This window comes from Mustela nivalis, assembly GCF_964662115.1.
Source record: "Mustela nivalis genome assembly, chromosome: Y".
NCBI lineage: Eukaryota > Metazoa > Chordata > Mammalia > Carnivora > Mustelidae > Mustela > Mustela nivalis.
In genome coordinates this window covers 33720410-33745419 of record NC_139041.1, presented here as the reverse complement: position 1 = coordinate 33745419, position 25010 = coordinate 33720410, and the positions used below count along the sequence as shown (strand labels likewise).

At 42.9% G+C, this 25010-nt stretch overlaps 1 protein-coding gene across 9 annotated transcripts in view; it reads right to left on the bottom strand.

The window, feature by feature from the left end:
- Window positions 1-4232: 4232 nt before the first annotated feature.
- The window catches only part of LOC309856922 (neuroligin-4, X-linked), a 304846-nt gene continuing 284068 nt past the window's right edge, over window positions 4233-25010 (bottom strand). For all 9 annotated transcript variants that reach the window (XM_082718712.1, XM_082718719.1, XM_082718713.1 and 6 more), the window contains 3 exons: window positions 22108-22293; window positions 17153-17942; window positions 4233-7959 (listed from right to left, as the gene is read on the bottom strand). In XM_082718712.1, coding sequence (XP_082574838.1) covers window positions 7110-7959; window positions 17153-17942; window positions 22108-22293 — 1826 coding nt within the window. In that variant the 3' untranslated portion in view covers window positions 4233-7109. The remainder of the gene's footprint in view (window positions 7960-17152; window positions 17943-22107; window positions 22294-25010) is intronic.

The following is a 25010-nucleotide window of genomic DNA, read 5'->3' as shown; positions in this document are numbered from 1 at the left end:
AGATGGAGCTGCAGCGGGCGTCTAGAAACATTATTTCAGCAAAATGAGATCCCAGAGATGAACAAACCTAAAATTGTAAGGAAGACAAGAGGGGAAACTGATAAATTAGGTTTCTCTTGAAAAAAAAAAATAAGGCAATTTCCTACAAAACTGTATAGGCAATCAGGATGGGTGTCTGGATGTATTTGTCGGGGGGTGTTCTATATGAAAAGAATTCTAAAATTTAAAGCTACCTGTTTTCTCAAGGGGGGGAGAGGCAATGGCTTTTTCTTCTTGTATAGCTTCCCAAATTCCTACAGGAGACCTCCATTTCTCTAATAAGCAAGCACACCAGAGAATAGACGAATATGCAGAACAGATCTTACCACTGAAGCTTTAGAACGCGTCCAGTATTTGCAACGAGGCACCATCTGATTTCCCAGTCTCTTCGGGGATATCTTTGGGGCTGTGTATTGGGGTGCCAGAAATGTGTCTCCCATTTCCTTCCTATACCCACAGAGGCAGTCAGTTCCAAGCTCCAACACTGAGGACCCAAGAAGGAAGGGCTTCCAAGAGTTTTCTTTTCCAAGCTTCTGCCGGCTGAAGCCCCCGGCCATTTTCCCCCAAACCCGGATGCTCCAAGTCACTCCTACTAGGAACGACGGACCTCCCACCACAGGTGTGAAGACTTTGCTTTAATGCTTTAATCCCCGTGTTCTCTCCAGCCAACGGCTTCCCCACTTTTGGCCAAATAGGAACGAGCAAGCGGCCTTCTCCGTTTTCCCTAAAGCCCTTGCCTTGAGGAAACACAATTATTTTAGGTTTCTGAAGTACGCGGATAGTCGTTTTATGGAAAGTTGGCGTCCTAAGAGACCTTTCCCAATATATATATATATATATATATATATCTCCTTTTCTCAAAATAGAATCATGAGAATCTGCAGGGAAAGTGTTGGTTTTGCTTTCCTTGCAGAGTCTAGTTTACAATTTTTTTTTTCTTTTTTTTCTCCTAAGCAAGTGACCCAGAAGAGGGTCAGTGATGAGATTGTTCTGAGGACGTGCTGAGAAGGGAAGAAGAGCCCCACCGTCCGACTGTGTTGAGAGCTTGTCTGATGGTTCATGGCTCGGTCACGGTGGGCGCTGCTAAAAAGGACCCAATATGCACTTTCACTGCACTCTCTTAGGCAATGACCGGTCTTGACCTGCTCTCCTGCTTTTCCTTCCTGCCTAAAAGTTATCAGTCTGAAATCACCCTGAGAGTTACCGATCAAGACAAAGTCTTGTTGCCTACAACGGTCCTCAAGAGCACCTGCTTGTCTATGCCACGTGAGATCCTCACCTTTCCTGCCTTTGGCGCAAGTGACCAGACTCCGTGTGGACCTCAAAAGTGCCTCTGGTCATCTCTGACCACTACGTTCTTCTCCCTGTCCCCACCACCCCCGAGATGATGGTCCTCATTGCTCCTGGCTTCCCACGGAACACGTCTCACTGCCCCCCTGTCCCAGGAAGCCCCTGGCTGGACCATTATGGCTAGATCTGGAGGGAGCGCCCTAGTGGTTGGGCGATCCTTGGGAAGCAGCAAGAGCTCCATCACTTTGAGAGGTTGCTGGAAATGGGGACACCCCAGCCCATGCATGGTCTCCTGCTGTTTCAGCACCTTAGCCCGATATCCAGAACGTTCCCTGAAGGGCGGCGGTGGGGAATATTATTAAAGACGACATATAGGTTCACACCCCTTCTGTGCAGTCTTCCGCTGCCTCCCGCTTGGGTTCAGGGCAGTGTGCAAAGGGCCCATCTTGTGATTTGAGGCATTTACTGAGCTCGATGCTGTTCTGCACCCTTTCCCGGACACACCGTCTCCTCTCCAGCTATGACCACAAAGCCATGGCTCCTCAAGTGTCTCGTCTTCTCAGTTCCAAGGTGTACGGCTGACCTCCCTGAGCTCTCGACATCCCTGTTGAGTCCCCTGGACCCGCACTTAAACTTGGAGACACGGGGTCCCCGTACTTCCATCTTCCACGCCCGGTTTGAGGATGGAAAGAGTGTTTCCAACCTGGGAGATGGCCATGCTGGGTAAAGGTTTGCTGACTGAATAAACGACCGAGGGAATCAGGTGAATGAGGGAATGCACACATTTTTAACACTTTCTGAGTTAGAACGGTCAAGGATGCATCCAACGGTGGAAAAACAGTGACTTCCTCTACCTAAGACTCACTAAAGATTCAATTTTATTTTATTTTACTTTTTTAGATTTTTGTTTCAAATTTGAATCCACGAAAATGGTATTTCCATTCTATATATAATGTATACATATATGCATGACGATATATAGTCACATGTATAATGCATATAATGTATACGGAGGTGCCATAAAAATGTCTATAAATATAGAAATGTGGAAATATATCACATATGTATTTTATACATTTCTACAAAATATATATATAGGTTATATATAAATTAATATCTATAAATTAAATATATTTATAGGAGTATATAAATATGTTATTTATATATTTTATATACTTTTTATAAAATATATAAATATTTATATACTTCCATAACATAAATATTATAACATAAATAGCATAAATATTTATATAGATATAAATATTTATATACTTCCATAACATAAATAACAAATAACATATTTATATATTTTAGAAAAATATATAAAATATATAAATAACATATTTATATACTCCTATGAATATATTTAATTTATAGATATCAATTTATATGACTTATATATAATTTATATATTATATAATGTATTATATATTATATACTATATGATACATATAATATATAAAAAGTAAAAGTATATAACTATAATTTATATAATTTATTTATTATATTTATTTCATTTATATGTTATGCATTATAATATATAATTATATATAAAGTATATACATTACAGATTATGTCATATATTTTATGTATAAAATATATTTATATTATAATATATATTAAATATATAAATTTGTTCAATATACTCTAAATCTAATAAAATTCATATATTTTACTTTCTATAACTTAAATAATATAATCAGTTTTCATATCTTATATTGAATATATTTATATTATTATGTTAATGTTATATATATGCATACTTTATATAGAATATGATTATATTATTACTATATTATATTATTATATGCATTATAATAATATATAATAGGAAATATATGATCATTTCTATTAATTTCATTAATAATGAATGTTATTAAAATGGTATTAATATAATCAGTTTTCATATTGAATATACTTATATATTATATTATACACATTTTATATAGAGTATGCTTACATGTTATTATATACAGTATAATATATAATAGGAATGATATCATTAATTCTATTAATATGATTATATTATTAAAATGGTATTAATATTTATGACATGTAATGTCCATGTAATATCCTGTTTGCCTCACACAGAAAATGGCCTGAATCCATATATAAAAGTATCCCAAGTTCAAACAAAGCCACCGATTTGCTGGGGTTCTTTATGTGATAAATAATCAATTATATGATAATTAGCTGATCGATGATGCCACGCCTGCCTGTGGGGCGGGGATTCCTGCTGTCTTATTGGTGGAGTTTGGGCTTGGAAGCCCACCGTGTCCCTTTGAACCCAAGTTCAGCTGCCGAGCGGCTGAACGTTTCTGACTCTCAACTCCCTCCGCTTTCAGAAAGCGGGTCACACAGGTGCCTGACCCTGGGGGCTCTCAGGATCCGTAAAGGGGATAGGAGACGGCCAGATGCATGGTGAGCCCTTGGCAAATTTGCTCTCCCTGGCATGGTGGAGATTTTCTGCCTCTGGAGGTTTACTCTGAATTTCTGTCCCTGCAAGATTTACTCAATGGGGACGTTTGAAAGTTGTAGGGCCTGATTTGGTCGCCTGGAATGCCAAAGCCAGTGCCAGGGGAACGGACGAATGAACGGGCAGTGGGAGACGTCACAGATCCCAGTGTGGCCATTCAGAAATGTTTGGGCAACATCAGCATCCTCCTGCAGGATGACCTTGGCTCCTCCCGCGTCAGGGAGGACATCCCCCACGATGACACCAACATCGTGCATGGGAGACCCAACACGAACCCCATCCAGTACCGGTGGCATGGGTCCGTCTCCGTCTGGTGAACCCCTGGGCTCGGAAGATGGGAAGGGGCGTCGGAGGGGAGGAAAGGAAAAGTCAATAAAACAGACCACCTACAACAAAGGAACGGACGCACAATTATTTGCACAAAGCATTAGAAAATACTGTGATATTTTATTATTAAAAATGCCGCTGAAAACTTTATACATATGTGTCCAGCCATATATATCTTCTATCATTACTTAAGGCAAAATCAAAAACAAAATTGCAAAATAATAACCCAAGAAACCATTAAACCCTGCGTGCCTGTGAAGGTCAAGAGTAAAAGCCTAGGAAAGGTTCTTTTTTTTGTGTGGTTTTTTTTTACTTATTTTTTTTCTCATTTTTTTCCTCTTTTTTTTTTTCACTTTTTTATAGATAGCAAGTATATTTTATTCTCATAGAACTCTATGAAGATTCTATAACTTCTTTCCATGTAGAAATAAGATATCCCTTAAGATGTATTAAATTTCTTTTGATCATATCCTCTGTAAAAGCTAAAGTTATTCACTTAACAAGAACTCTTTTTTTTTTTTTCCTTATCCAAATGTCACAAGCCTGACAGATTAGTGTGCATATTGCTAGCAGAAGACAGTTGGAAATACTAAACAAATATTGGAATTCACATTACAAACATACCGGACCCACACGGATGCGAAGCATCACTTCCCACGTCGCTTCACGGAGAGCCTACCTGCCGTACCCAGCTGGGGGGTGGGAGAGGGATACGGAGCTTGCAGAAAATGACCTGACAATAGCTTCAGAAAGTGAGGACCTGGGGGGGGGACATAACTCGTAGTCGGGAGAGCCCTCGCTGCAGGAAAGGAGTGTGGTTTCACCGTGTGCAAAGTCGGGGTTGAGAGAGTTCACGTAGGCGTATGTACAGAGAACCACCCCTCTTTGGATTTAAACCCAGAGAAATGGCAGGTTCGGTGGTGTCCCTTGTAGGCATGTCTAAGGACGTGCCTTTTTCTAGAGGGCGCCTTTGAACGCGTCGGTGGAGGTCACTACCGTGTTCATGGAGGGGGGTCCTTTTGCAAAGGTCAAGCCGGGTCGGGGGACGAAAGGACCTTGGGCTGTATTGGTGCAGCATCCCCAACTCGGCAAGGACTTTGACGCCTGGGTTTCCAACACAGCCCCCTTCGAGACCGTATTTTCAAGTATCTTTGGCTACTGTTTCCCGATGTTGCGATAATTCTTGAAAGCCAGACGACAGAGTCGCCACGGCTACCTGTCCCTTCCGCTTGGGGACACTCAAAGCGTGCCTTTGGGGGAATTTAAAGGACAGTGGGAACATGGGAAGGTGTCGGAGGGCCGATCTCCGGTCCCCAGCTTGCCCATCGAGAATGGGTGAGGAACCTGCGTTTCTTACCTGGACGGGGAAGGCTATCCTAAGTCCCCCGGGAAACCTATGCAGAGCACTTCCAATGTTCTACCCTTTTCAGGGGGTTTGCCTCCTGTCCGCCATATTCACGGATCTGTGAGTGACACAGAAGCCCACGAAAGACAGGTCTTTCGGACAAGCGTATGTTTTATCCGATAAATGATAGAAAGAATAAAAAAAACAAATCTTGCTCACTGATAAATAAGGGACTTACTGCTTAAACAAAAGCCTTCTGCAGCTGCGGGGGAACAGTGAGCCGTATTTACTCGGCAGGGCACGGCCCCACCAAAGGCAAGCTTTCTTTCCCTATTGGCAACTTTTCCTGTTCGCGACTCTCCCTCAACATATTCAAAGGACCCCAGCGACAGACCAAGATCTGTGTTTTGTTTCTCCTGCCGGCGCTCTGGGCGTGCGTGTTTTCTCATTCAGCAGGTTTTAACACACTCCACGCGGGGGATCCGTCCCGGCGTTGCAACTTTAGGAAGGCTCACACACACACCCCCGAACATAAAAGTGGCCTCCAACCAGCAGTCTCCTAAGAACGCTGTTGCATGCATCTGTGCAACCCCGAAGAGGGGGGAAAAGCCCCACCACGCAGACAGTCTGGGTCCGATGCACGTCCCCACGTCCTCCTGCAAAGGAAACGCGTTAGAAAGCCCCGCATCTTGGCTCACCGCAAGGAACTAAGAAGAAAATCGTCCTGCGTCCGGGAGGAAACAGAGGTGAATGACTAATGTGTATATTTATATATATATATACATACAGACCACAATGAAAAGCACAATGTCGGTAAAAGCTCTTTCAAACGGAAAACACCAATAAAAGCTTTTTTGTTGTTGTTGGTTGGTTTGTTGTTGCTGTTTTTTTGTTTTGTTTTTGTTTTTTTTTACCCTCTGTGTGTGTTTTTGTTTAAACTCACAGCTATATACATTTTTTTCTTTTTCTTTTTCTTTTTTTTTTTTTTTTACAAAGTTTCTTAAATATAGTTCAGGCTGGCAAAACAGGTTTGCACAGAACTATAGGTACGTTACTACAGAGTCTGCTCTTTTAATAGGAAAATTCTGCTTCTCCTTCTCTCTGGATCACACCTCCATAGGCAGGGTAAAAGCCCACCGTCTTTCAACCCTTCCGTAGAGCCATCCATCATATGGCACATAGAGAACTTTGTGTTTTGTTTTGTTTTTCCATTGTAATTAAAAAAAAATTTTTTTTTTCTTTTTGAAGTGTCCCTGGCTGAGTTCCCAAAGGGTCAGCTTCTCTCGTTGCATTGGAAACACCCAGGTCCTTGAGAGAGGCGATGTCCTCGTCACGCTGAACGTTGGCTGGAGGGATAGGGATGTTGATGGTCCTGGAACGGCAATGAAATCGTTTTCACATTTCTCAGGGTCAGAAGTTGATCTTGTAATACTGGGAAAGGCCCGTGGGATGGGTCCACGGGGGATACGCGCGATGGCGGCCCCGCGGCGTTTCTGTTGTGGTGGTGGTGGTGGTCGTTTCGGTTCTAAGTCAGTGGGATGACAGACATTCCTCGCGGGGAGATGTTGCTTTTCTCTCTTTCTCCCTCTCTCCGGTGGGGAGGAGCCGAGGGCGGGGAAGGGAACCGCACAGCTATACCCGAGTGGTCGAGTGTCCGTGGGGGAGATTTGTACTGTTTTGTCCTCCGCTGAAGGTGTTGAATGTGTGCAACGGCTGCATGCCCGTCAATGTGTTGGGAATCATGGTGATGGTGTTTGGTGTCATAAGTGGGATGTCGTCCGGAGACCGGCGCAGGGTCAGGGTGTAGTCTGGGGGACAGGTGAGCCTCAGCGTGTCATGAGCCTGAAGGGACTCGCACTCGTGGTCGTGCTCCAGCTGCTTCATCTGCAGCGACATGATCTCCTCGTTCTGGATGTGAGCGATGTCGTTGGTCGTGTTTCTCTGGGGGCTGGGGCGCCGGTGCGTCTCGTGGCGCCTCTTGTCCTTCTTGTAGTACAGAGCTGCAAAGGCCAGGATGTTGAGGAAAAGCAGGGAGGCCCCCACGGCGATGGTGACGCTGAGTTCGGTGGAGTAATCCCGTTTGGTTTCGATGAGGACGGTGGTGTCCTCGGGCCCCGTCTTGTGAGGGTCCTTGGAGTGTTTGGGGTTGTTGGCGGGAGTGATGGCCGGGCGTTTGGTGGTGGGCCAGATCTTGGCGGGAGACCGCCGGGTGCCATAGGGGAACGAGGTCATGTCAGGAGGGGGGACCTTGGTGGTTGTGGACACATACTGGAAGATCTCATTGAGGTTGTGCAGGTGGGGAACCAGTTCCAGCCAGAAAGCCACCTTGGTAGCCCGGTAGTGATCCCTCACTCTGGGCTTTAACCCAATATGCAGATAGAGCTGGTCTTTGGGGTTATACTTGGACCACGCCACTTCCTCGAAGCGATTGGGTTTTGTGTGAATGAACTTGGTATCCTGAGGAACAGGCTGGTTCGGGTCACTGGGGGCAGAAGAGAGAAGAAAAGAGAAAGGTCACACTCTTTGACATGGGACAAGTCAACCTCCTCATCAAATACCACAGGGAATGACAACCGGGGAACCACACCTGTTGACCGATGAGCACCAGGGACCCGAGAAGCCACAACTCCTTCGGCTGTAATCCCCACGTGCTCACCATTTTATGTTCTCATTAACATTCTCTCCCTTCCCTTGATGTTAAACATCATTCCTGATGGTGGACGTACGGCATTTCCCTAACATTTGTACTATTTTTTGAGAAGATCAAATGCTCTTTCACCAGGGAAAGGTGGAAAAAAAAATGGGTGTAGGAAGTTTTATAGGATTTAAAGTGTAGCTACTTTGGCGCCATAAATCTGAACCAGTTCTTTCCCCCCACACAGGGACATTTGGCAATGTCTGGAAACATGTTGGGTCATCATGGAGGGAGAGACATGCCATGAATGAGTGGAGGGTTTGGGGACACTGTCCAACATTCTCCCGTGCCCAAGAGCCCCCCCGCACAAGGAAGTCTCTGGTCACAAATGCCAATAGTATTGAGGCTCAGAAATCCTGACTTGGAGGCCATTGTTCAAAAACTAGGCATTCCCTTTCTTGCTCAAGAGTGGCGTCTGCAGTAGATGAATACACATTGGAGGCTGAATAAGTACAATGTATGTTAAAAGTCAAATAAAAATGGGCTTTATGATCGCAAAATGGGAGTCAGTAGTAATAGGCGTCATGTGTTTGCTCTCTGTCGGAAAGAGGGATACTTATACACTTGAGAACCTGTTGAAGGCTGAGTCACATAGAGATCAAACCATATTCCATTAGTTCTAAGAATCTTGATAAAATCACACTTTAAGATACGGTGAGGTTAATGTGTTTAAGAGAAGTAACACTCGGTGCCGGAAAGTGAGGGGTTCTGCAGACGGTAAGTGCACCGGGCCAACTTTGGAACCTGAGATTTTTTCCTATTGTTCACATAAGTGAGCCCAGGCAGAAAGAGAATCATCAAAATTAAAGGATAATGCACAGCACGTGGTGCTTTAAGCATCTTTGCCACCTATTTTCTTAATAGAACATCCAACCTCCCCAACATATTGTATTCTCATTTCTTCCATTTATTTTTAGGGTTGGTCAAGCAAAGTATAAAAACGTACTTCATCTTAATGTTTATTTGTTTCGAGAACATTGAGGTTATGCATAGCACAATGTCCTGTGGTGGACAGCCCTGGGCATTCTGACATCACCGAGGAGCCAGGACAAGCTGGGACCGGCACACCCACGTTGCTTGCCCTGGGTGTTCAAACTTCTGCTTTGCAGGCAACAGCCTCTTGGCAGCATTTATAAACCCACGTCCAGCCCCTGCCTCTCAGCTCACATGCCAGAAGACTGGGGGACCGAAGGTCCTCCCTGAAGACCCCAAGTCCACACATGTGGCCCTGCCTTGTGTGGGATACAAACAATAGAGTGATCAACGGGTACAGCGTCTGCTAAGGGAGAGACCTTTGCCCTCAGTGCAAGGTTGTCCAAAGCATTTCCATGCATTAAGCTCTGCAGCTGTCCCCCTTTACAGGCGTGAAGTCGTGAGCAAACTTGTAAGCCTCTCTGGGGCTCATCGTCTTCATCTATAGAATGGGTGAAAATACTGGGATTGGAAGTAAGTGATGGAGGTTAAGGAATCACTAAAAGGTGTGGGGCAAATAGGGACTACTTAACAAATATTGCCCCCTTCTGCCAATATGTAAAGTGGAATATCTACAAATTGCTTAGGGACAGAGGACTATAAAGTATTATACTGTAATTCTGCCCAATATGTAATTACACAGCACGCATTGTATATATCCTATATATAGTGCCTGCCAGGTGAAAGTGCACTTTATACCATAGTATATATGGTATACTATACACTGTGCATGGTATTTACCGTATACCACAGTAAATATGGTATACTATACACTGTGCATATTTACTGTGTACCACAGTATATGCGGTATACTGTACACTGTGGAAACTGTATACCACAGTATATATGGTATACTGTAAAATGTTCATAGCATTTACTGTATATTATAGTAAATATGGTATAATATACACTGTGCATATTTACTATATGTCACAGTATATATGGTATACTGTACACTGTGGATACTCTATACCACAGTATATATGGTATACTGTACACTGTGGATACTCTATACCACAGTATATATGGTATACTATAAAATGTTCATAGCATTTACTGTATATTATAGTAAATATGGTATACTATACACTGTGCATATTTACTTTATACTGCAATATATACGGTATACTATAAATATGTAGCTATTACTGTATACCACAGTATATACAGTATACTATACACTGTGCATGGTATTTACTGTATACCACAGAATATACGGTATACTATACTATACACTGTGTGTGGTATTTACTATATACCACAGTATATATGGTATATTATACACTGTGCATATTTACTGTATACCACAGTATATCCAGCATACTATATAGTGCACATGATATATGATATTATATATGGTATACTATCTTTGTATATCGCATATATTACAAATCATAGCATATAGAGTGTGTTAGGAACATGGTATACTGTGCATAGTATTTACTGCCTGCCACAGTATATACAGTATACTACACACTGCACATATTTACTGTTTACCACAGTACTTATGGCATACTATATTTGTATATTGCATATATTATAAATCATAGCATATACATAGTATATTAGGTACATAGTATACTGTTTTGTAGTATATTGTAAATCATAGCATATACAACCTATTATATACTGTCTATAGTATATATTGTATCAAACTATAGTGTATACCACAGTATATATGGTATATTATACACAGCACATGATACTGACTGCATACCACAGTATATATAGTATACTGTATTTGTATATTACATATATTATGAATCATAGCATATACAGTATGTTAGGTACATGGTATACTGTATATAGTATTCACTTCATGCCACAGTATATAAGGTATACTATGCACTGCATATATTTACTGTATACCAAAGTATATACAGTATACTGATTTGTATTGTATTCTAAATCATAGCATATACAATCTACTATATACTGTCTACAGTATACATTGTATCAAACTACACTATATAACACAATATATATATGGTATATTACACACAGCACATTATACTGACTGTACACCACAGTATATACAGTATACTGTGTTTGTATATTGCATATATTAGGAATCATAGCATTGGCAGTATATCATATACTATCCTTAGAGTACATTGTGTAAAAGCATACTGTACACCACAGTATATGAGGTTCACTGTATACTGTATGTAGTACTTACTCTGTACCATAGTATATATGGTATACTGTATTTGTATATTGTATATTTATAAATCATAGCATATATAATATAGATATACTGTCTATAGTATACATTGATAAAAGTGTACTGTACACCACAGTATATGTGGTACACTACACATAATATTTATTGAACGGTATACTGCATTTTTATATTGCATATGCTATAAACAATAGCATATGCAGTATATTATATACTGTCTATAGTATACATTGTATAAAAGTATACTGTATGCCACAGTATCTTATACACTGTGAATAGTATATACTGTATACTATAGTTTATATGGCATACTATATAAAGTACATAGTCTTGATTGTATATCACAGCATATATACTATCTATAGTATACATTGTAGACAATTATACTTATATCATAGTATATTATGTACTATAGATAGCATATATATATACCACAGTATATACTGTATGTTATACAGCACATATAGTATATATTCTATCCCACTGTATATCTGGTATACCATATATTATATACAGTATATACTGTATAAAACTATACGGTAGTTTTATAGTTCAATATATACTGTATGAATATATATTATATACCATAGTATACACTGCTAAAATGTACTATATATGTAGATATCTATATATGATATATAGATATAATTATAAATGTGGTATACAGGAAAAGAAATTTTACCTTTTAACTGAAGACACACTCACTGCAGTGCTTTTATTTTACTAATGGGATTAAGAAAATAAAACAAAATTATAGGTCCCCATGTCCTGAGTTTTCTTATTTATGTGTTCATTTATAAGCATTAATCAATTTAAAAATAAATTTTTTATCTCTTTACAATTCTTACAATGTTTCATAAAAATGTTTGCTTCCATAGAGCACCTCATGTTTCCTTTTTTTTGAGTCTTCTGGAATACATTTTTGAAAAAAATTCCTGTTTAATTGGAATCTGCCATGGAAACAGTTGTTATTGATTTTTATTGTTCTAAAAGCAAAGAAAGGTGGTGAGGATTCCTACTATTTTTCCATCGATCTGATTTCACTGAATTGGGTCTATTAGCTGTGTGGACCTTTTATTAAGCAGGGGGCATCTAGGAAAGAACGCTTTCTGTTCATGTGGGATATTGGACTATTTTTGTTGAAATTCAGTGTGCATTTGAAAGGTAAAGAAACACGTTTATTTTGTTCTCAAAGAATAGAGCAGAGGATTTTGAAAATCCAGATAAGTAAGCTTTAGCCTGATACAATCTATCTATTAAAGCTCTTGGAGATGCACAGTCAGACCCCTTAACCCAATATAAACTCACAGAGCTCAGGAAAGTCCATCTTTTTTTATTTGGTCAAATTCTCCAAACACAGCAAGACCTCTAAGTGGGATAACAGTGTCTTGCCTTTTAGACCTGACGTCCACCAGCAGCATGTTTTAATTTCCATAAGGAAAATTAAAGATCATAATGATTAAGGATAGAACGAAATGGACATATCTTCTCTCCCTAGTAAAATCCCCAGTGCATATACCTGTATCTCCATTTCCCAGCACCTGAAACACATTTTCACCTGTCATCATTGGGGACATCCTTCAAGTGCATTTCTAAGCTCTTGTGATCCATTTTATTTGCTAGAGATAGGCAATATGGTTTCTTTAAAAATAGCGGTAAACTCTCCAAGAGGCTCTTCTGGATGGTGGAAGGTCCGCCTTCCACCTAACATCATGTGGTAGCTGACTATCTGCTCCTAGACCTCTCAAAAGAAGACCACCCATTATGCACCAAGAAAGTGGGTCCAATGACACATGTCCCCCTACACACCAGGTGGAGATGTTCCTTCATTCAGCTTAAATTGTGTTTTGGCAGGAAAGGTCATTTCAAGACCAAGTGTAGGCTGCAGCTCTCCCTAAGCCATCCACCCTAAGTGCCTCTCGCTTTAGGTTGAATACACATTCATCCCAGAATAACCAACCAAATCGAAAGTCATGGCCTCTGAGGCAGACTGACACCGATGTCCTGAGAACAAATCCAAGAACTGAAATCTATGTTGGTTGCCTTGGGCCACCAACTCTCCATTCTCTCAACTCTGATTCCATTTCAGTAAGCCCTTCCGTGGACAAGGCTTCATCTGGTTGTCCCAATCGCTATTTGTTGCAATGTGTTCTAGAGAGATCAAGTCTCCCTTGGTGTCCCCTTTATTGGCACTTCCCACACAGGACGCAAACCAAATCAGTGTTTGGTCCACAAGTACCTGGATTCTATGGACCGGTTGGGTCTCGTGTTCCCAAAGATGTTGATGACACAGAGGGCCCTTCTTCCTCATGCTCTGTAAACCTTGAAATTCATTTTAGATTTTTACTTCTCTTTGATCAGAACTTTCCACATCAGCTTTTTTTGTAGACTAGTACCTGTCTTGACCTAGGCTGTTGTTTCTCCAGCCCGTTTGGGGCGAGTCTTCTAACCCAGATCACGGAAACAGCCTCTTAGCTCTAAGGAACTCTCCTCTCTCCTCCCTCTCTCCTTCCTATGCTCATACTCCCAAACACGACTCTTCTGTGCTTCACGACAAACAGACCATGGAATGTAGACATTAAATCCCAGACAGAAGGTCACAGCCCTCAGTTTTGGGTTGTACAACAAGTGGCCACAGCATACACGTGCCTGGTCTGACGTGTGAGCACTAAGGAACACGCGTGGTGTCTCAAAGGTGCAGAAGATTGGAACAAACACCAAATGAAAATGGGGATGCGTGTCCTGACGCCATGTCCTCGTCTCCGCATAGCAACGTGTTGTGATGGACAGATGGCGAGATACTCCCACACAGGACATTCCGTGGCAACCTGCCTACGTGTCTCTATCTTTGGATGGCCATCTTATCAACGTGTCAGACAGATTGGCTTAAAAGTCCCACCTGCTCCATGCTGTCTTGATTCCATCGGCAATGAATGACCCTAGTTCCCAATAAGGCGCTAGGCACAGAGACTTGAAATTTGGGGACCAGCGTCCAATAGAATCTTGGGCACGGAGGACATTAAAAATAGCACGCAATCCTGGAACGTTGTGGTGTTTTTTAATCCTGGCTCCATCTTTGATAGGTCTTGGTGAAAAGGTCCATTGGGTGGTAGGAGCTCGTTCTCATCTTGTGACATTAATTAATTCCCTTTATCTTTTTCTTTTTCTTTTTTTAAACAACGCAAGAGCATGGGCTTCAGAGCCTTTGGCAAGGCAAGAGGCTCTAATGAGAATTTAATGGCTTTGTTTGGATTTTACCAGTTTTTTAATGGTTCAGTTACACGGATGATGAATGATCCTCGCTTCCCATTTAAGAAAATCATAGGAAGTTCATCTCCACACACGTAAGGAAAAAAAGTATGTGGTTTTAACCAAGGTAGGCAACGGCAGTGTGTTTAGATATGACGTTAGGAGTGCTGTGTGTGGACGCCAGTGTCCGTGAACCGGCTGGCCATCATTTGGAATGTGGCCCTGTGAGGCTTTCTGCTTCAAGAATGTGACACTTTGCTAGGAAAGGCAACCCATACCTGAGTTCAGTGACACAACCGGACATCATACTGCCCTTCACAGGGCTGATGTTTGACGTGTTCCCCCTTGACATCAACATGGGCTGAAATGCTCACCCCCAGTCCCTCAGAATGGGGCCTTATGTGGAAATAGGGCCATTGCGGATGGCATCTGTCAAGATGGGACTTCTCAGAGTCAATCTGACCGACACTCTGTTAAAAAGAGGGGCATGTAAAGACAGAGAGACCCAGGAGGGCTGGCTTGGGAGGCAGATGCAGGAATGAATTGGAAGGACGTCGCTGGACAGCCACGCCAAAGACACCTGCCAAGCACCAGCAGCTAGGAAGTAGTGTGAAACCTTCCCATAGAGGTTTTAGAGGAAGCCTGGCTCTGCCAACACCTGCATTTCGGACTTCCAGCATCCGAACTCTGAGACAAGATATATTTTTGTGGTTTTAATCGACACTGTCTGAAGTACCCAGTTTTAGGAGCCGCAGGATTGGTATAATAATGCAAAACAAAGATGGTATAAAAAATGTTTGTGAACATGACCTCAGTCATGTCCTTGTCGAAGAGAGAATTTTCAGGCGACAGGCCAGCAACTTCCCCAAAGGTCCACACATCCTGTGGTCCTCCCCGCCCCGTCCCCAAACGAGACTTTCTTAGACCAAACTTGTCACATCTGACAGTTCCAAGTGCGTGTCCGTGCCACACACTTGCCACTCTATAAACACGCCGTATTTTTGCTAAGACCACAAAATATTCTGGAACCGCTTGCCACCCAGGAATATTTGGGGTCTCCGTAAAGAATGACCCCCACTGGAACCCGAAGTAAGCATGGACGCCCGTGGCGTCCCCACAGCTTGTGTCTTGAGCTGCATAGGGCTCAGGCACTGTGGGGCTGCCGCTGGCTGGGAGCTCCAGCCCGACGCCCGGCCCACCATGGGGACCTCCTCCAACCCTCGGGGCTGTGGGCAGCTCTGAGGTGAATTCTGTGCACAAGGCTCAAGGTTAATGAAGGAAGCAGAGACGACAGGAGAGAATGACAGCCCATTAGTTTCCACAATCGTGTTATTAGACAAGAGAAAAATGAAAAGATGATGTGAGGTTTGCAGCTATTTGAAATGTCGGGGAGTCTGTCTCCTTGTTTGCAGAGACGCTGCTCAAGGGGACGCTGGTGGGAACTGTTGTATGTGTGGGTTTATATGGTTTCCACTAACTTGAGCCAATAAGCTTCCCTCTGAGGTTATGTATATATACAAACACACACACATATTTATATACGATGTATATATTTTATATGTAAATGACATATATTTCTATACTTCCCTATATATGTACAAATAGATACATATATATACACACATATACAAATAGATAGATACATGTATGTATCTATTTGTATCTATTTGTGTACATTTTAGGTGTATTCTATATATTTATATAGATTTATTTCTATATAAATATACAATATATATAAATAGATACATATACAATTATATGTATATATACATATAGATACATACACAAATAGATACATATATGTATCTATTTGTATCTATTTGTGTACATTTTAGGTGTATTCTATATATTTATATAGATTTATTTATATACAAATATACAATATATATAAATAGATACATATACAATTATATGCATATATACATATAGATACATATACAAATAGATACATATATGTACATTTTAGGTATATTCTATATATTTTTATAGATTTATTTCCTATATGTACATATATACACACATATATATGAAATGTACCTTTTTATGAAATAAATATGTAGGACATATTTAAGTGAATAAATATATTTGTAAATATATGTATATGTATAGGAAACAAGTCTCATAACTGTAGAAAATCACTCTAGATGTATATATGTATATGTCTGATTAAATATAGAGTATATACATGCACATAGTGTTTTTTGGATGTATTAAGAGATTGGCTTTATCTCGTGGGTACACGAGAAGCAGAATCTGCCATGCGGCACACGGGTTTTCATAAGGCTGCCCAGGGAGATCAGGTCCTTATCGCCTTGTCGAAGGAGAGAGGTCCTACTGAGACTGGAAATTGTGGGATCAGAGAGCAATAGAATTGCCAGGTATGTCTCCACCTTGAAGCGGCAGGTGGGAAACAGGCTTTTTTTTATAGTGATGCAGGGAGCACGCTAGTAAAATTCCCCCACCGTTACCAGGTGTGTGCATGAGAGCATGTCTGCATTCAGTCGTGGGAGCCACACTCGTATGGGGGACCCAGACAGACTAGGAGAGAAGAAAGAAACCGACGTAGGAAGTACATACCCAGTTTTGGCGAAGTTGGTCCAGTAGGTCATGACCACCGCGCTGAGCATGACATCATTCTTGGAGAAGTTACAGCTGAAGAGTTCAGTGGGGCCGATCATGGGGATTCCGAAGACATAGGGCACTTCATCGCCATGGGCCGAGTCCGCCCAGCTGGGCTTCATTTCGCTTTGGCAGTGGTGGTAGAAGGCGTAGAAGTAGGTCGGAGAGCCGTACTGGGCGTGGAGGTCGGCCGTGGCCACGGCGGGGGCCACCCACTGGTGGTCCGTGAAGAGAGCCACCAGGGTTTTCCGCCGTGTCTCCGGGTTTTCCTTGTCGGCCCAGTCCGTGTACATGAATTTGATGGTCTCCCGCAACGTGTCTTTCCCCTCCGGGTAGCCGTACAGGTTGTCCACAAAGTTGGACACGGAGAAGTCAAAGTCGTTGGGCGTCACGCCGTCTTCGTTGTCCACGATGCCGTCCACAAACTTCAGGCCTTCCCCCTGGTTGACGCCCAGCATGATGTCGTAGTTCAGGAACTCCCCCTGCTCCATCAGAATCTGAGGGTCGTCCGGGATGACGTCGCCGTCGATGACGGGGCCGAAGGAAATGTGGTAGGTGGCGGGGGTGATCGTCTGCTGAATGAGTTCTTTGTAGTTCTTATTCCGAAGACATTCTACCATGTCGGTCGTATCCAGCATGTTGCAGCCAACCTTATCTGCCAATATCCGCGTGTACTTGGCAGGCTGGTAGTTCACCGCCCAGCTGGACAGGGCTGTGCCACTCTGGATGATGGCCTTTTGGAACAGACCTGCAGGTGCAAAGTTGTAGACATGCAAATGAAAACCCCAGAGACAGAAAAGCAGCTTTTACTTCGCAAAGAAGGCCCCGATTGTCTCGCGGGCATGTGAATTTCTGGATACAGTAGCATTCAGCTCTTTCAGGATTTTTTTTCCTCATTTCCATCTCTTTCTCTCCCCCTTCCCCTCCCCCCCCACCCCCGCCTGCTAGACGTTGGTTTTCTGGGATGGTCTTCACGCACGCAGCACACACACGCACGGCGTTTACGGAAATGAAACGGCATTTACCATGTACAATGTTGCTGCCGTGGTTTAAAAGAAAAGAAAAAAAAAAAAAGTGCATTGCATGTATCCGTCCTGGTTTGCAGGTCGTGTTGGCATCCTCATCCCCAGATGCTGTAAATAAAGCCTCACAGACTTATCATCTCCTCCGTTCCTTAAAAACATGCTCTGGGCCAACAAGACATCAAAGTGCATTTTGCCTCCCTGACTAAACCAGGTACCACTTCATTATGGGGGGAAAAAAAAACAACAAAAACAAAACAAACAAACAAAAACACCCAAAACATCCACTGAAATCCATTTCAGAGTATACATTCAGACACATATTTCTAATTTCAGCGTCCATACAGTACCAGCGTGAAACTTTTACAACTCAAATAGTCATTAAATTAGAGATTCCTGAAAGAATGCTGGGTAGTATGGTCCCCCAAAATGTATTTTTCCACAAATCTCTGATCTGGGAATCACGTTAACTCAAAGCCTAGACGTTTCTGTCTTGTTTTGTGCCACAAGTTAAGAAATGTCTGTTTATTGAAAAATGAAAAAAAAAAATTGGAGAATTTGATGAGTAAACTTCTGGGTAGCTTACAAATTTCTATCAGATCCATGTAGTATATGAATGTCAGGAAGTAAAAAAATAAATTTTTTGTAAACCCTCTATTTTTCACTACTACCGGACAAGATGATGGATATGAAATGATAGCATTCTCTTTCTTGTCTCTTCCTGACATTTTCTAAAATTCCAGCATGATGGAGCTCCGATGTCTCGGGAGTTCCTGGAAGAGTAATTCAGCTGGGCGCCCAGAAGGTCGTGCCCTGTAGAGTTTTAAGGTCATGCAAGCAATCAAAGGGGGAAAGCATGATTGCAATCAGGTAGATAGGATTCTGCAGATTGGAGCATTGCCCAAGAGATCTTAAATGGATCTGGCTTTGCTCAATGCAACATCAAAGTCGTTGGGAGCCAGTTTCCCAGAGCTTGTGATGCTCCCAGAGACGTACAGCTCTGGACGGGTGTGTTTAGCCCTCAAGATTTACGTGTGGGCACACGGGTAAGAAATGATGTCAACGCTGGATCTATTGTTAAAATCATCAGGATGACGAAAAGTATTCCTGCAAGTTACCTTTTTATTTTTTTTCTTCCTGTTTCACTGATTGGCTTTGATGGATGGAGGTGTGTGTGTGTGTGTGTGTGTGTGTGTGTGTGTATGTGCACACGTGTGTGTGAGATACAGAATACAATCTTGGATAACCCTTGAAAAATTGGATAAATAAAAATGCTTGCTACCCGTCATTCAGCCCAGAAAATACAAGTCAGGTCTGCATTTTAGGGTCATTCAAGCTCACCTGGCTGTTCCCCCCTGCGTCAACGTTCTATTTTATATGACTGAGCCCAACAAATGTACAGCTTTGATGGTGTTTCTCAGGGAACCGGACACCTGCTCCACAGTTCTTGGTGCTAATTACTGTTCCTTCGAACACATGCACCTGTTCCTTATTACCTTCTTGTCTTTTTAACCTTGGAGCTTTTCCTTTGAGTCTTTGTTCTAATGCCATGGTGAGGGGCACCTGAGTGGCTCCATGGGTTAAACTCTCTGCCTTTGGCTCAGGTCATGATCTCAGGGTCCTGGGATTGAGCCCCTGTTGGACTCTCTGCTTTCCCCTCTCTCTCTCTGCCTGCCTCTCTGCCTACTTGTGATCTCTGCCTGTCAAATAAATAAATAAAATCTTAAAAAAAAATTATAATGCCATGGTGAATATCTTCACGAAAACATCCTTTTTCATGCACATGGTGACTGTTTTTTAGACAACATGGCTAGAAGTACCATTCTAAGGCTGACAGTCTGGGTATTTCTGTCTTCCTGGGTTGTTCTGAAAACCTGCTTTGCAGAACCTTGACCCAGACGCAGTCTTGCCACAGAGCTCGCTCATTTCTGATTGCTCAATTTAAGTAATTATGCTCTTTCTCCAATTACATTTGGTTTCTTTTTTTTTTTAAGATTTTATTTATTTATTTGACAGAGAGCTATCACAAGTAGGCAGAGAAGCAGGCAGAGAGAGAGAGGAGGAAGCAGGCTCCCTGCTGAGCAGAGAGCCTGACGTGGGACTCGATTCCAGGACCCTGAGATCATGACCTGAGCCGAAGGCAGCGGCTTAACCCACTGAGCCACCCAGGCTCCCTACATTTGGTTTCTTGTGTTTTTTATGGAAGCCAGTCCTGACTACTTGGTCACTCGAGATCTGGGATTCTATCCCTTGACAAATGGGAAAATCCCAATATTTTCTGGAAAGCTATAAGAATGGATATCACCAATGTCCCCTCTCATTATGCACTTTTTCATTTTTGTAAAAACAAAGGGATGATACAAGTGTGAGGCCTGAATTCGAGCTCTCCTTAGACACTATGAAGTCACCTACAAGTCTGTCTGCTTGGATTGGACTGATGGTTGCTTCGGGTCCCTGCACTGAGCATGTTATTGGCAAGTGAGTTCTGAATGTCCGAACTATGCTGAGAATCCACTTGTCACATTGGTGCCTGGGACCAGTGAAAATTTCTACTCAAGCTGAACGCTTATTTCCTAAGGAAAATTAAAGTGGAAAAGCAGTTGGTCCGTAAAATACCAGCTAAGGGGAGGCCACGGGGAATTTGCAGAGATGTTCCTGAATCTGTAAGGCAAGTCTGTTCTGGACAGAAGACCAGGACTGCCCTTTAGTCATCCCCAATGTTTGTTGGTCTTGGGGGAATGATGGGAATTCAAACGACGGTTTGAATTGAGCTCTGGGAAGCTTTGTTTCTTGCCGGGCTGTCTCATTGCTGTGTGACCCTAGCTGGGTTAATCAACCTCTCTGGGCTTCCATTTCCTTTTTATAAATGGTGGCTTTGGAGTAGATGAGCTTCAAGGTTCCGCTTCAGTGCTACAGTTTACCAATGGATGTAAGGGAGCCACCTTGAGTTGGAGTGGTTAGGTTTATTATTATTATTATTATTATTATTATTAAATTAATTTTTAAAAAATTGTTTTAAGTGGAGGGAGTAGCAGAGCAAGACGGGGGTGGGGGGGTGGGACATGTAAGTAGGCTTCACACCCAGCATGGACCTTGATGCAGGGCAGGATCACAGGACCCTGAGATCATGACCTGAGCTGAGATCAAGAGTCAGACACTTAACAGACTGTGCCATATGGTTGCCCCAGACCAGTGATTTAAAAAAGAAAAAAGCAAAAGAAAAAAAAAATCCCATGGCCACGAGCCCCATTGCTTACTGAATGAACAAATCTGCAACCCTTACCCAAATCCCTGTTTCTCTTCTGTATTATCTTTCCCAAGTTGAGAGGAGAAGTTGACTGAATTGAACATTGACCGAAATGACAAAATTTAAAGTTGACCGAATCAAGTCAGAAAGGCAGAAGCAAAAGCGTTGGGACTTTCTGAAGGACCCATTTTTGTCCCAAGTGTTGCAACTGGTATCTAATTGTTCATTGAACCTAGATGACAAAATATAGTTTACAGGGAAAGAAAGCTGAGTTCGAAGAATGGGGGGCACCTGGGTGGCTTAGTTGTTAAGCATCTGCCTTCGGCTCAAGGCCATGATCCTGGGGTCCTGGGATCGAGTCCCGCATAGGGCTCCGTACTTATGGGGAAAGTCTGTTTCTCTCTCTGTCTCTCAGATAAATAAATAAAATCTATAAAATAACAAGAGGAAGAGGAAGGAAAAGTAGGAGGAGGAGGAGGAGAGAGAGCAAGTGAGGGAGCTCTCGAGAATGAGCTTCTAGAACCTAAAACAAGATGGGGATTTTCAGCTGCAAGAGACACAAAGTGTCCCTGGGATCTGCACTCCGTGTGCGTTTCTGGCTCAACCCCGGGGGTCGTGCACCAGCTCCGGAATGCCCTTGTTACCTTCTGAATAGTGCGACAAGGTCAACAGACTGACGCATGAGGCTCCCGCCCCGGAGCCAAAGATGGTCACTCGCTTGGGGTCGCCGCCGAAGGCCCCGACGTTCTCCTCAATCCACCGTAGCGCCTGGATCTGATCCAGGAGCCCGTAGTTGCCTTTGGCCGCCTGGTCGCCGGTACTTAAAAACCCTGCAAGAGAAAACAGGATCTTTTAGGTGGTCAACTATAAAAAGCACGTGCCCGTCGCTGTTCCTTTAAAACGCATCTCATTCTTGGCGGGTCTCCCTCTAAGTGAGAAGCAACACTTGCAGGGCAGGGAGGATGAGGCTATGTGAGTCATTGTTGCAACGTTGACCGTATGATACAATGTATCATCTGTGGGTTTGCACAGGGCTCGCCTATCAGGCATTATCTGTCTAAAATGTCTGTCACACCTGACCATAGCCGAGACTATGCATTGGACCAGATTCAACTTATCGCTCCTGTGCAGATGCAGGTTGCAAAAGTGAGAAAGTCTCCTAAAAGGCGTTTTTCAGGGAAAATCCCAAAAGAAGTTTTCCAGGCCAAAAGAGGTTTTTCAGGAAAAATGAGGGTATGTGTTGGGCTGCTGGAATTTCTGCGTTGGTGTTTAAGAGACCGAGCGTGTATATAAAAGCAACATAGGTCAGCTTTTTCCCATTAAATTTCATATTAATGTTGTCATTTCATCCCTTTTAATGCTTCAGTTTCGAGTCAACGACAGGTATCATGAGATCCCAGTCTTCGTAAGTGTGCATCTGTTAACTTCCGCTACAGAAAAAATTTTAGACTCACACGCAGAAACACACAAGTCTTTAATCTTACCCAAATGACCACACATATATTCACATCCCCCCGACTGTCCCTAAAACGGGACGAGCTGGTACGTTTTATTTCAAGAAGAAGGAAGATTCTTGTTCTTACGGCATCAAATTCTTAATTCCCCCTTAAAATGTGCAAAAAAAAAAAAAGGGGCATTGACGGGAATAAAGGACCACATGGATGTCGGACTCCTTGCCTGTTCCATGTGGCACAAAGACCGTGACCTGGAAAAAAGGCTTCCCTCGGACGTTTGACGCCGTCTTTCCACAGACGCTCTCCTGCTGAAATTCAGAACGACGATTGTGAACGCCTGACAACGTTATTTATTATACGGACATTAACCCAACTTTATATCCCTTTCTTTCTTGCAGAAGCCTTCTGACCCTCCCCTCCAAAAAGTGCAAGTCATAAAAATGATGTTTTCACCATTTTAATGAGTCATGGGCCCCTGCCCCCAAGCCCTCAATGATGTGCGTTCCTTCTTCCCCTGCCTTTCCAAGGGCCAAGCCATTCCCCTCATTCCAATTAGCGCTGATTAAGTTCCTGTGACCACCTGCTGCAGTGCTGATGGTAGCCTGGACAGATTCGGGCCCTGAAAGAACAGGTGTCGGAACCGAGGTCATCAAACCGCCCGCCCGCCCTCCACCCGAAGCTGACAGCCCATTGCGGAGCTCTCCAGAGTGGGCCTGTAGAACCTCAAACAGAATAAGCAGAGGACGAAGGCTTTGACCTGTTAGGAAGCGAGGCTTCTTCGTTCCCCGGGCACCTGAGGAAAAAATGCACAGTGTGAGCTGGACGGGTAACAGAAATGAATGGGTCGGGTTTCACGTAAAGTCACGGGAGGGCTTTTTTTTGGGGGGGGGGCAGACCTTCTAAAATTCCCACGATAAGCTTCACCATCTCCTTTATCTGCAGACAGACGCAAGATGGAACCTGCGAGGTTGTGCATTTAGGGCACGTCCCGCAGATCCAGGCTTCTGCGGCGTTTCACAGGGACGGAGCTGAGATGAGCGGTGATAAGTGGGAACGTTCCGACGTGACCAGCCCCTCCCTCAGTTAATTAGCAATTACTAATTAGCGTTTCATGCCAGCGACTGTTCCCTGGCTGTGGCATTCATCGCCCAACCTTTTACACCGTTTCTCATAAAATGCGTCGCCCTCTGCTTGGGAGAAAAGCCCCTTTTCATGCAGCTTTATGTATGAAACTGGGTCCTAATGGCCGTTTGGGTGCCGTAGAAGAACCGTAAGACAAGCCTCTCTTTCCCCATTAAGGAAAAGAGGTGATTAATTCTTAAAGGCTCTAGTAATTTTTTGGCAGAACTGCTCTGTCTTTATTTAACCCATCCTTCGTCCGCAACCTCTCTCCGCACCGCACCCCCCCCCCCGTACCCCCTTGTCAACGCTCCCAGAATGACCTATTTGCTTATTTTGTTTCCGTGGAGCAGGGCAAGGATTTGCAACATACGGTAAATCACCCGCCTTTATGAACGTGGAGCCCCTCCCGTGCAAAAAACGTGTCTGTTGTAACCTCTCAAAGGCCAGGCTAATTAATATTCTATACCCTGGCGAATCTGAGCTCTCCTCACAGCCTCCTATTGAAAGACTGGATCTTTGCGATTCTGAATTCCTTCCAGAAGTCCTGAGGGAAACAGCCCTCCGTGCATCTCTAAAGTTCAGCAAACGAACATGATTCTTTTTTTTTTTTTTTTTTTTTTTTTTTTTGGAAGTTGGTGTTTCCATAGTTTCTTGCTTACAGAATCTTCATTTACTGCAACACCCAGGGACTTCTTCTCTTTTTTCTTCCCCCCCTTCTATTGTAATTTAAACAACCCACAAGCTAGAGTTTCCATTGCAGGTATACAGTGAACGGGAACAATTTTATTTGGTCTGCAAGAGGGTATTCCTTCGCTACTCCGACGATGGAAATGCGGTATTTGATATTATGCAGATTGGAGATGTATAGGCATTTATTCCCGGGGAATTCTACGAACGTGAGAGCAGATAATCAATTTGGAAACAGCCAGGCACATCACCAAGCGGGTAGAAAGCATCCTTAAAAGTCTGTC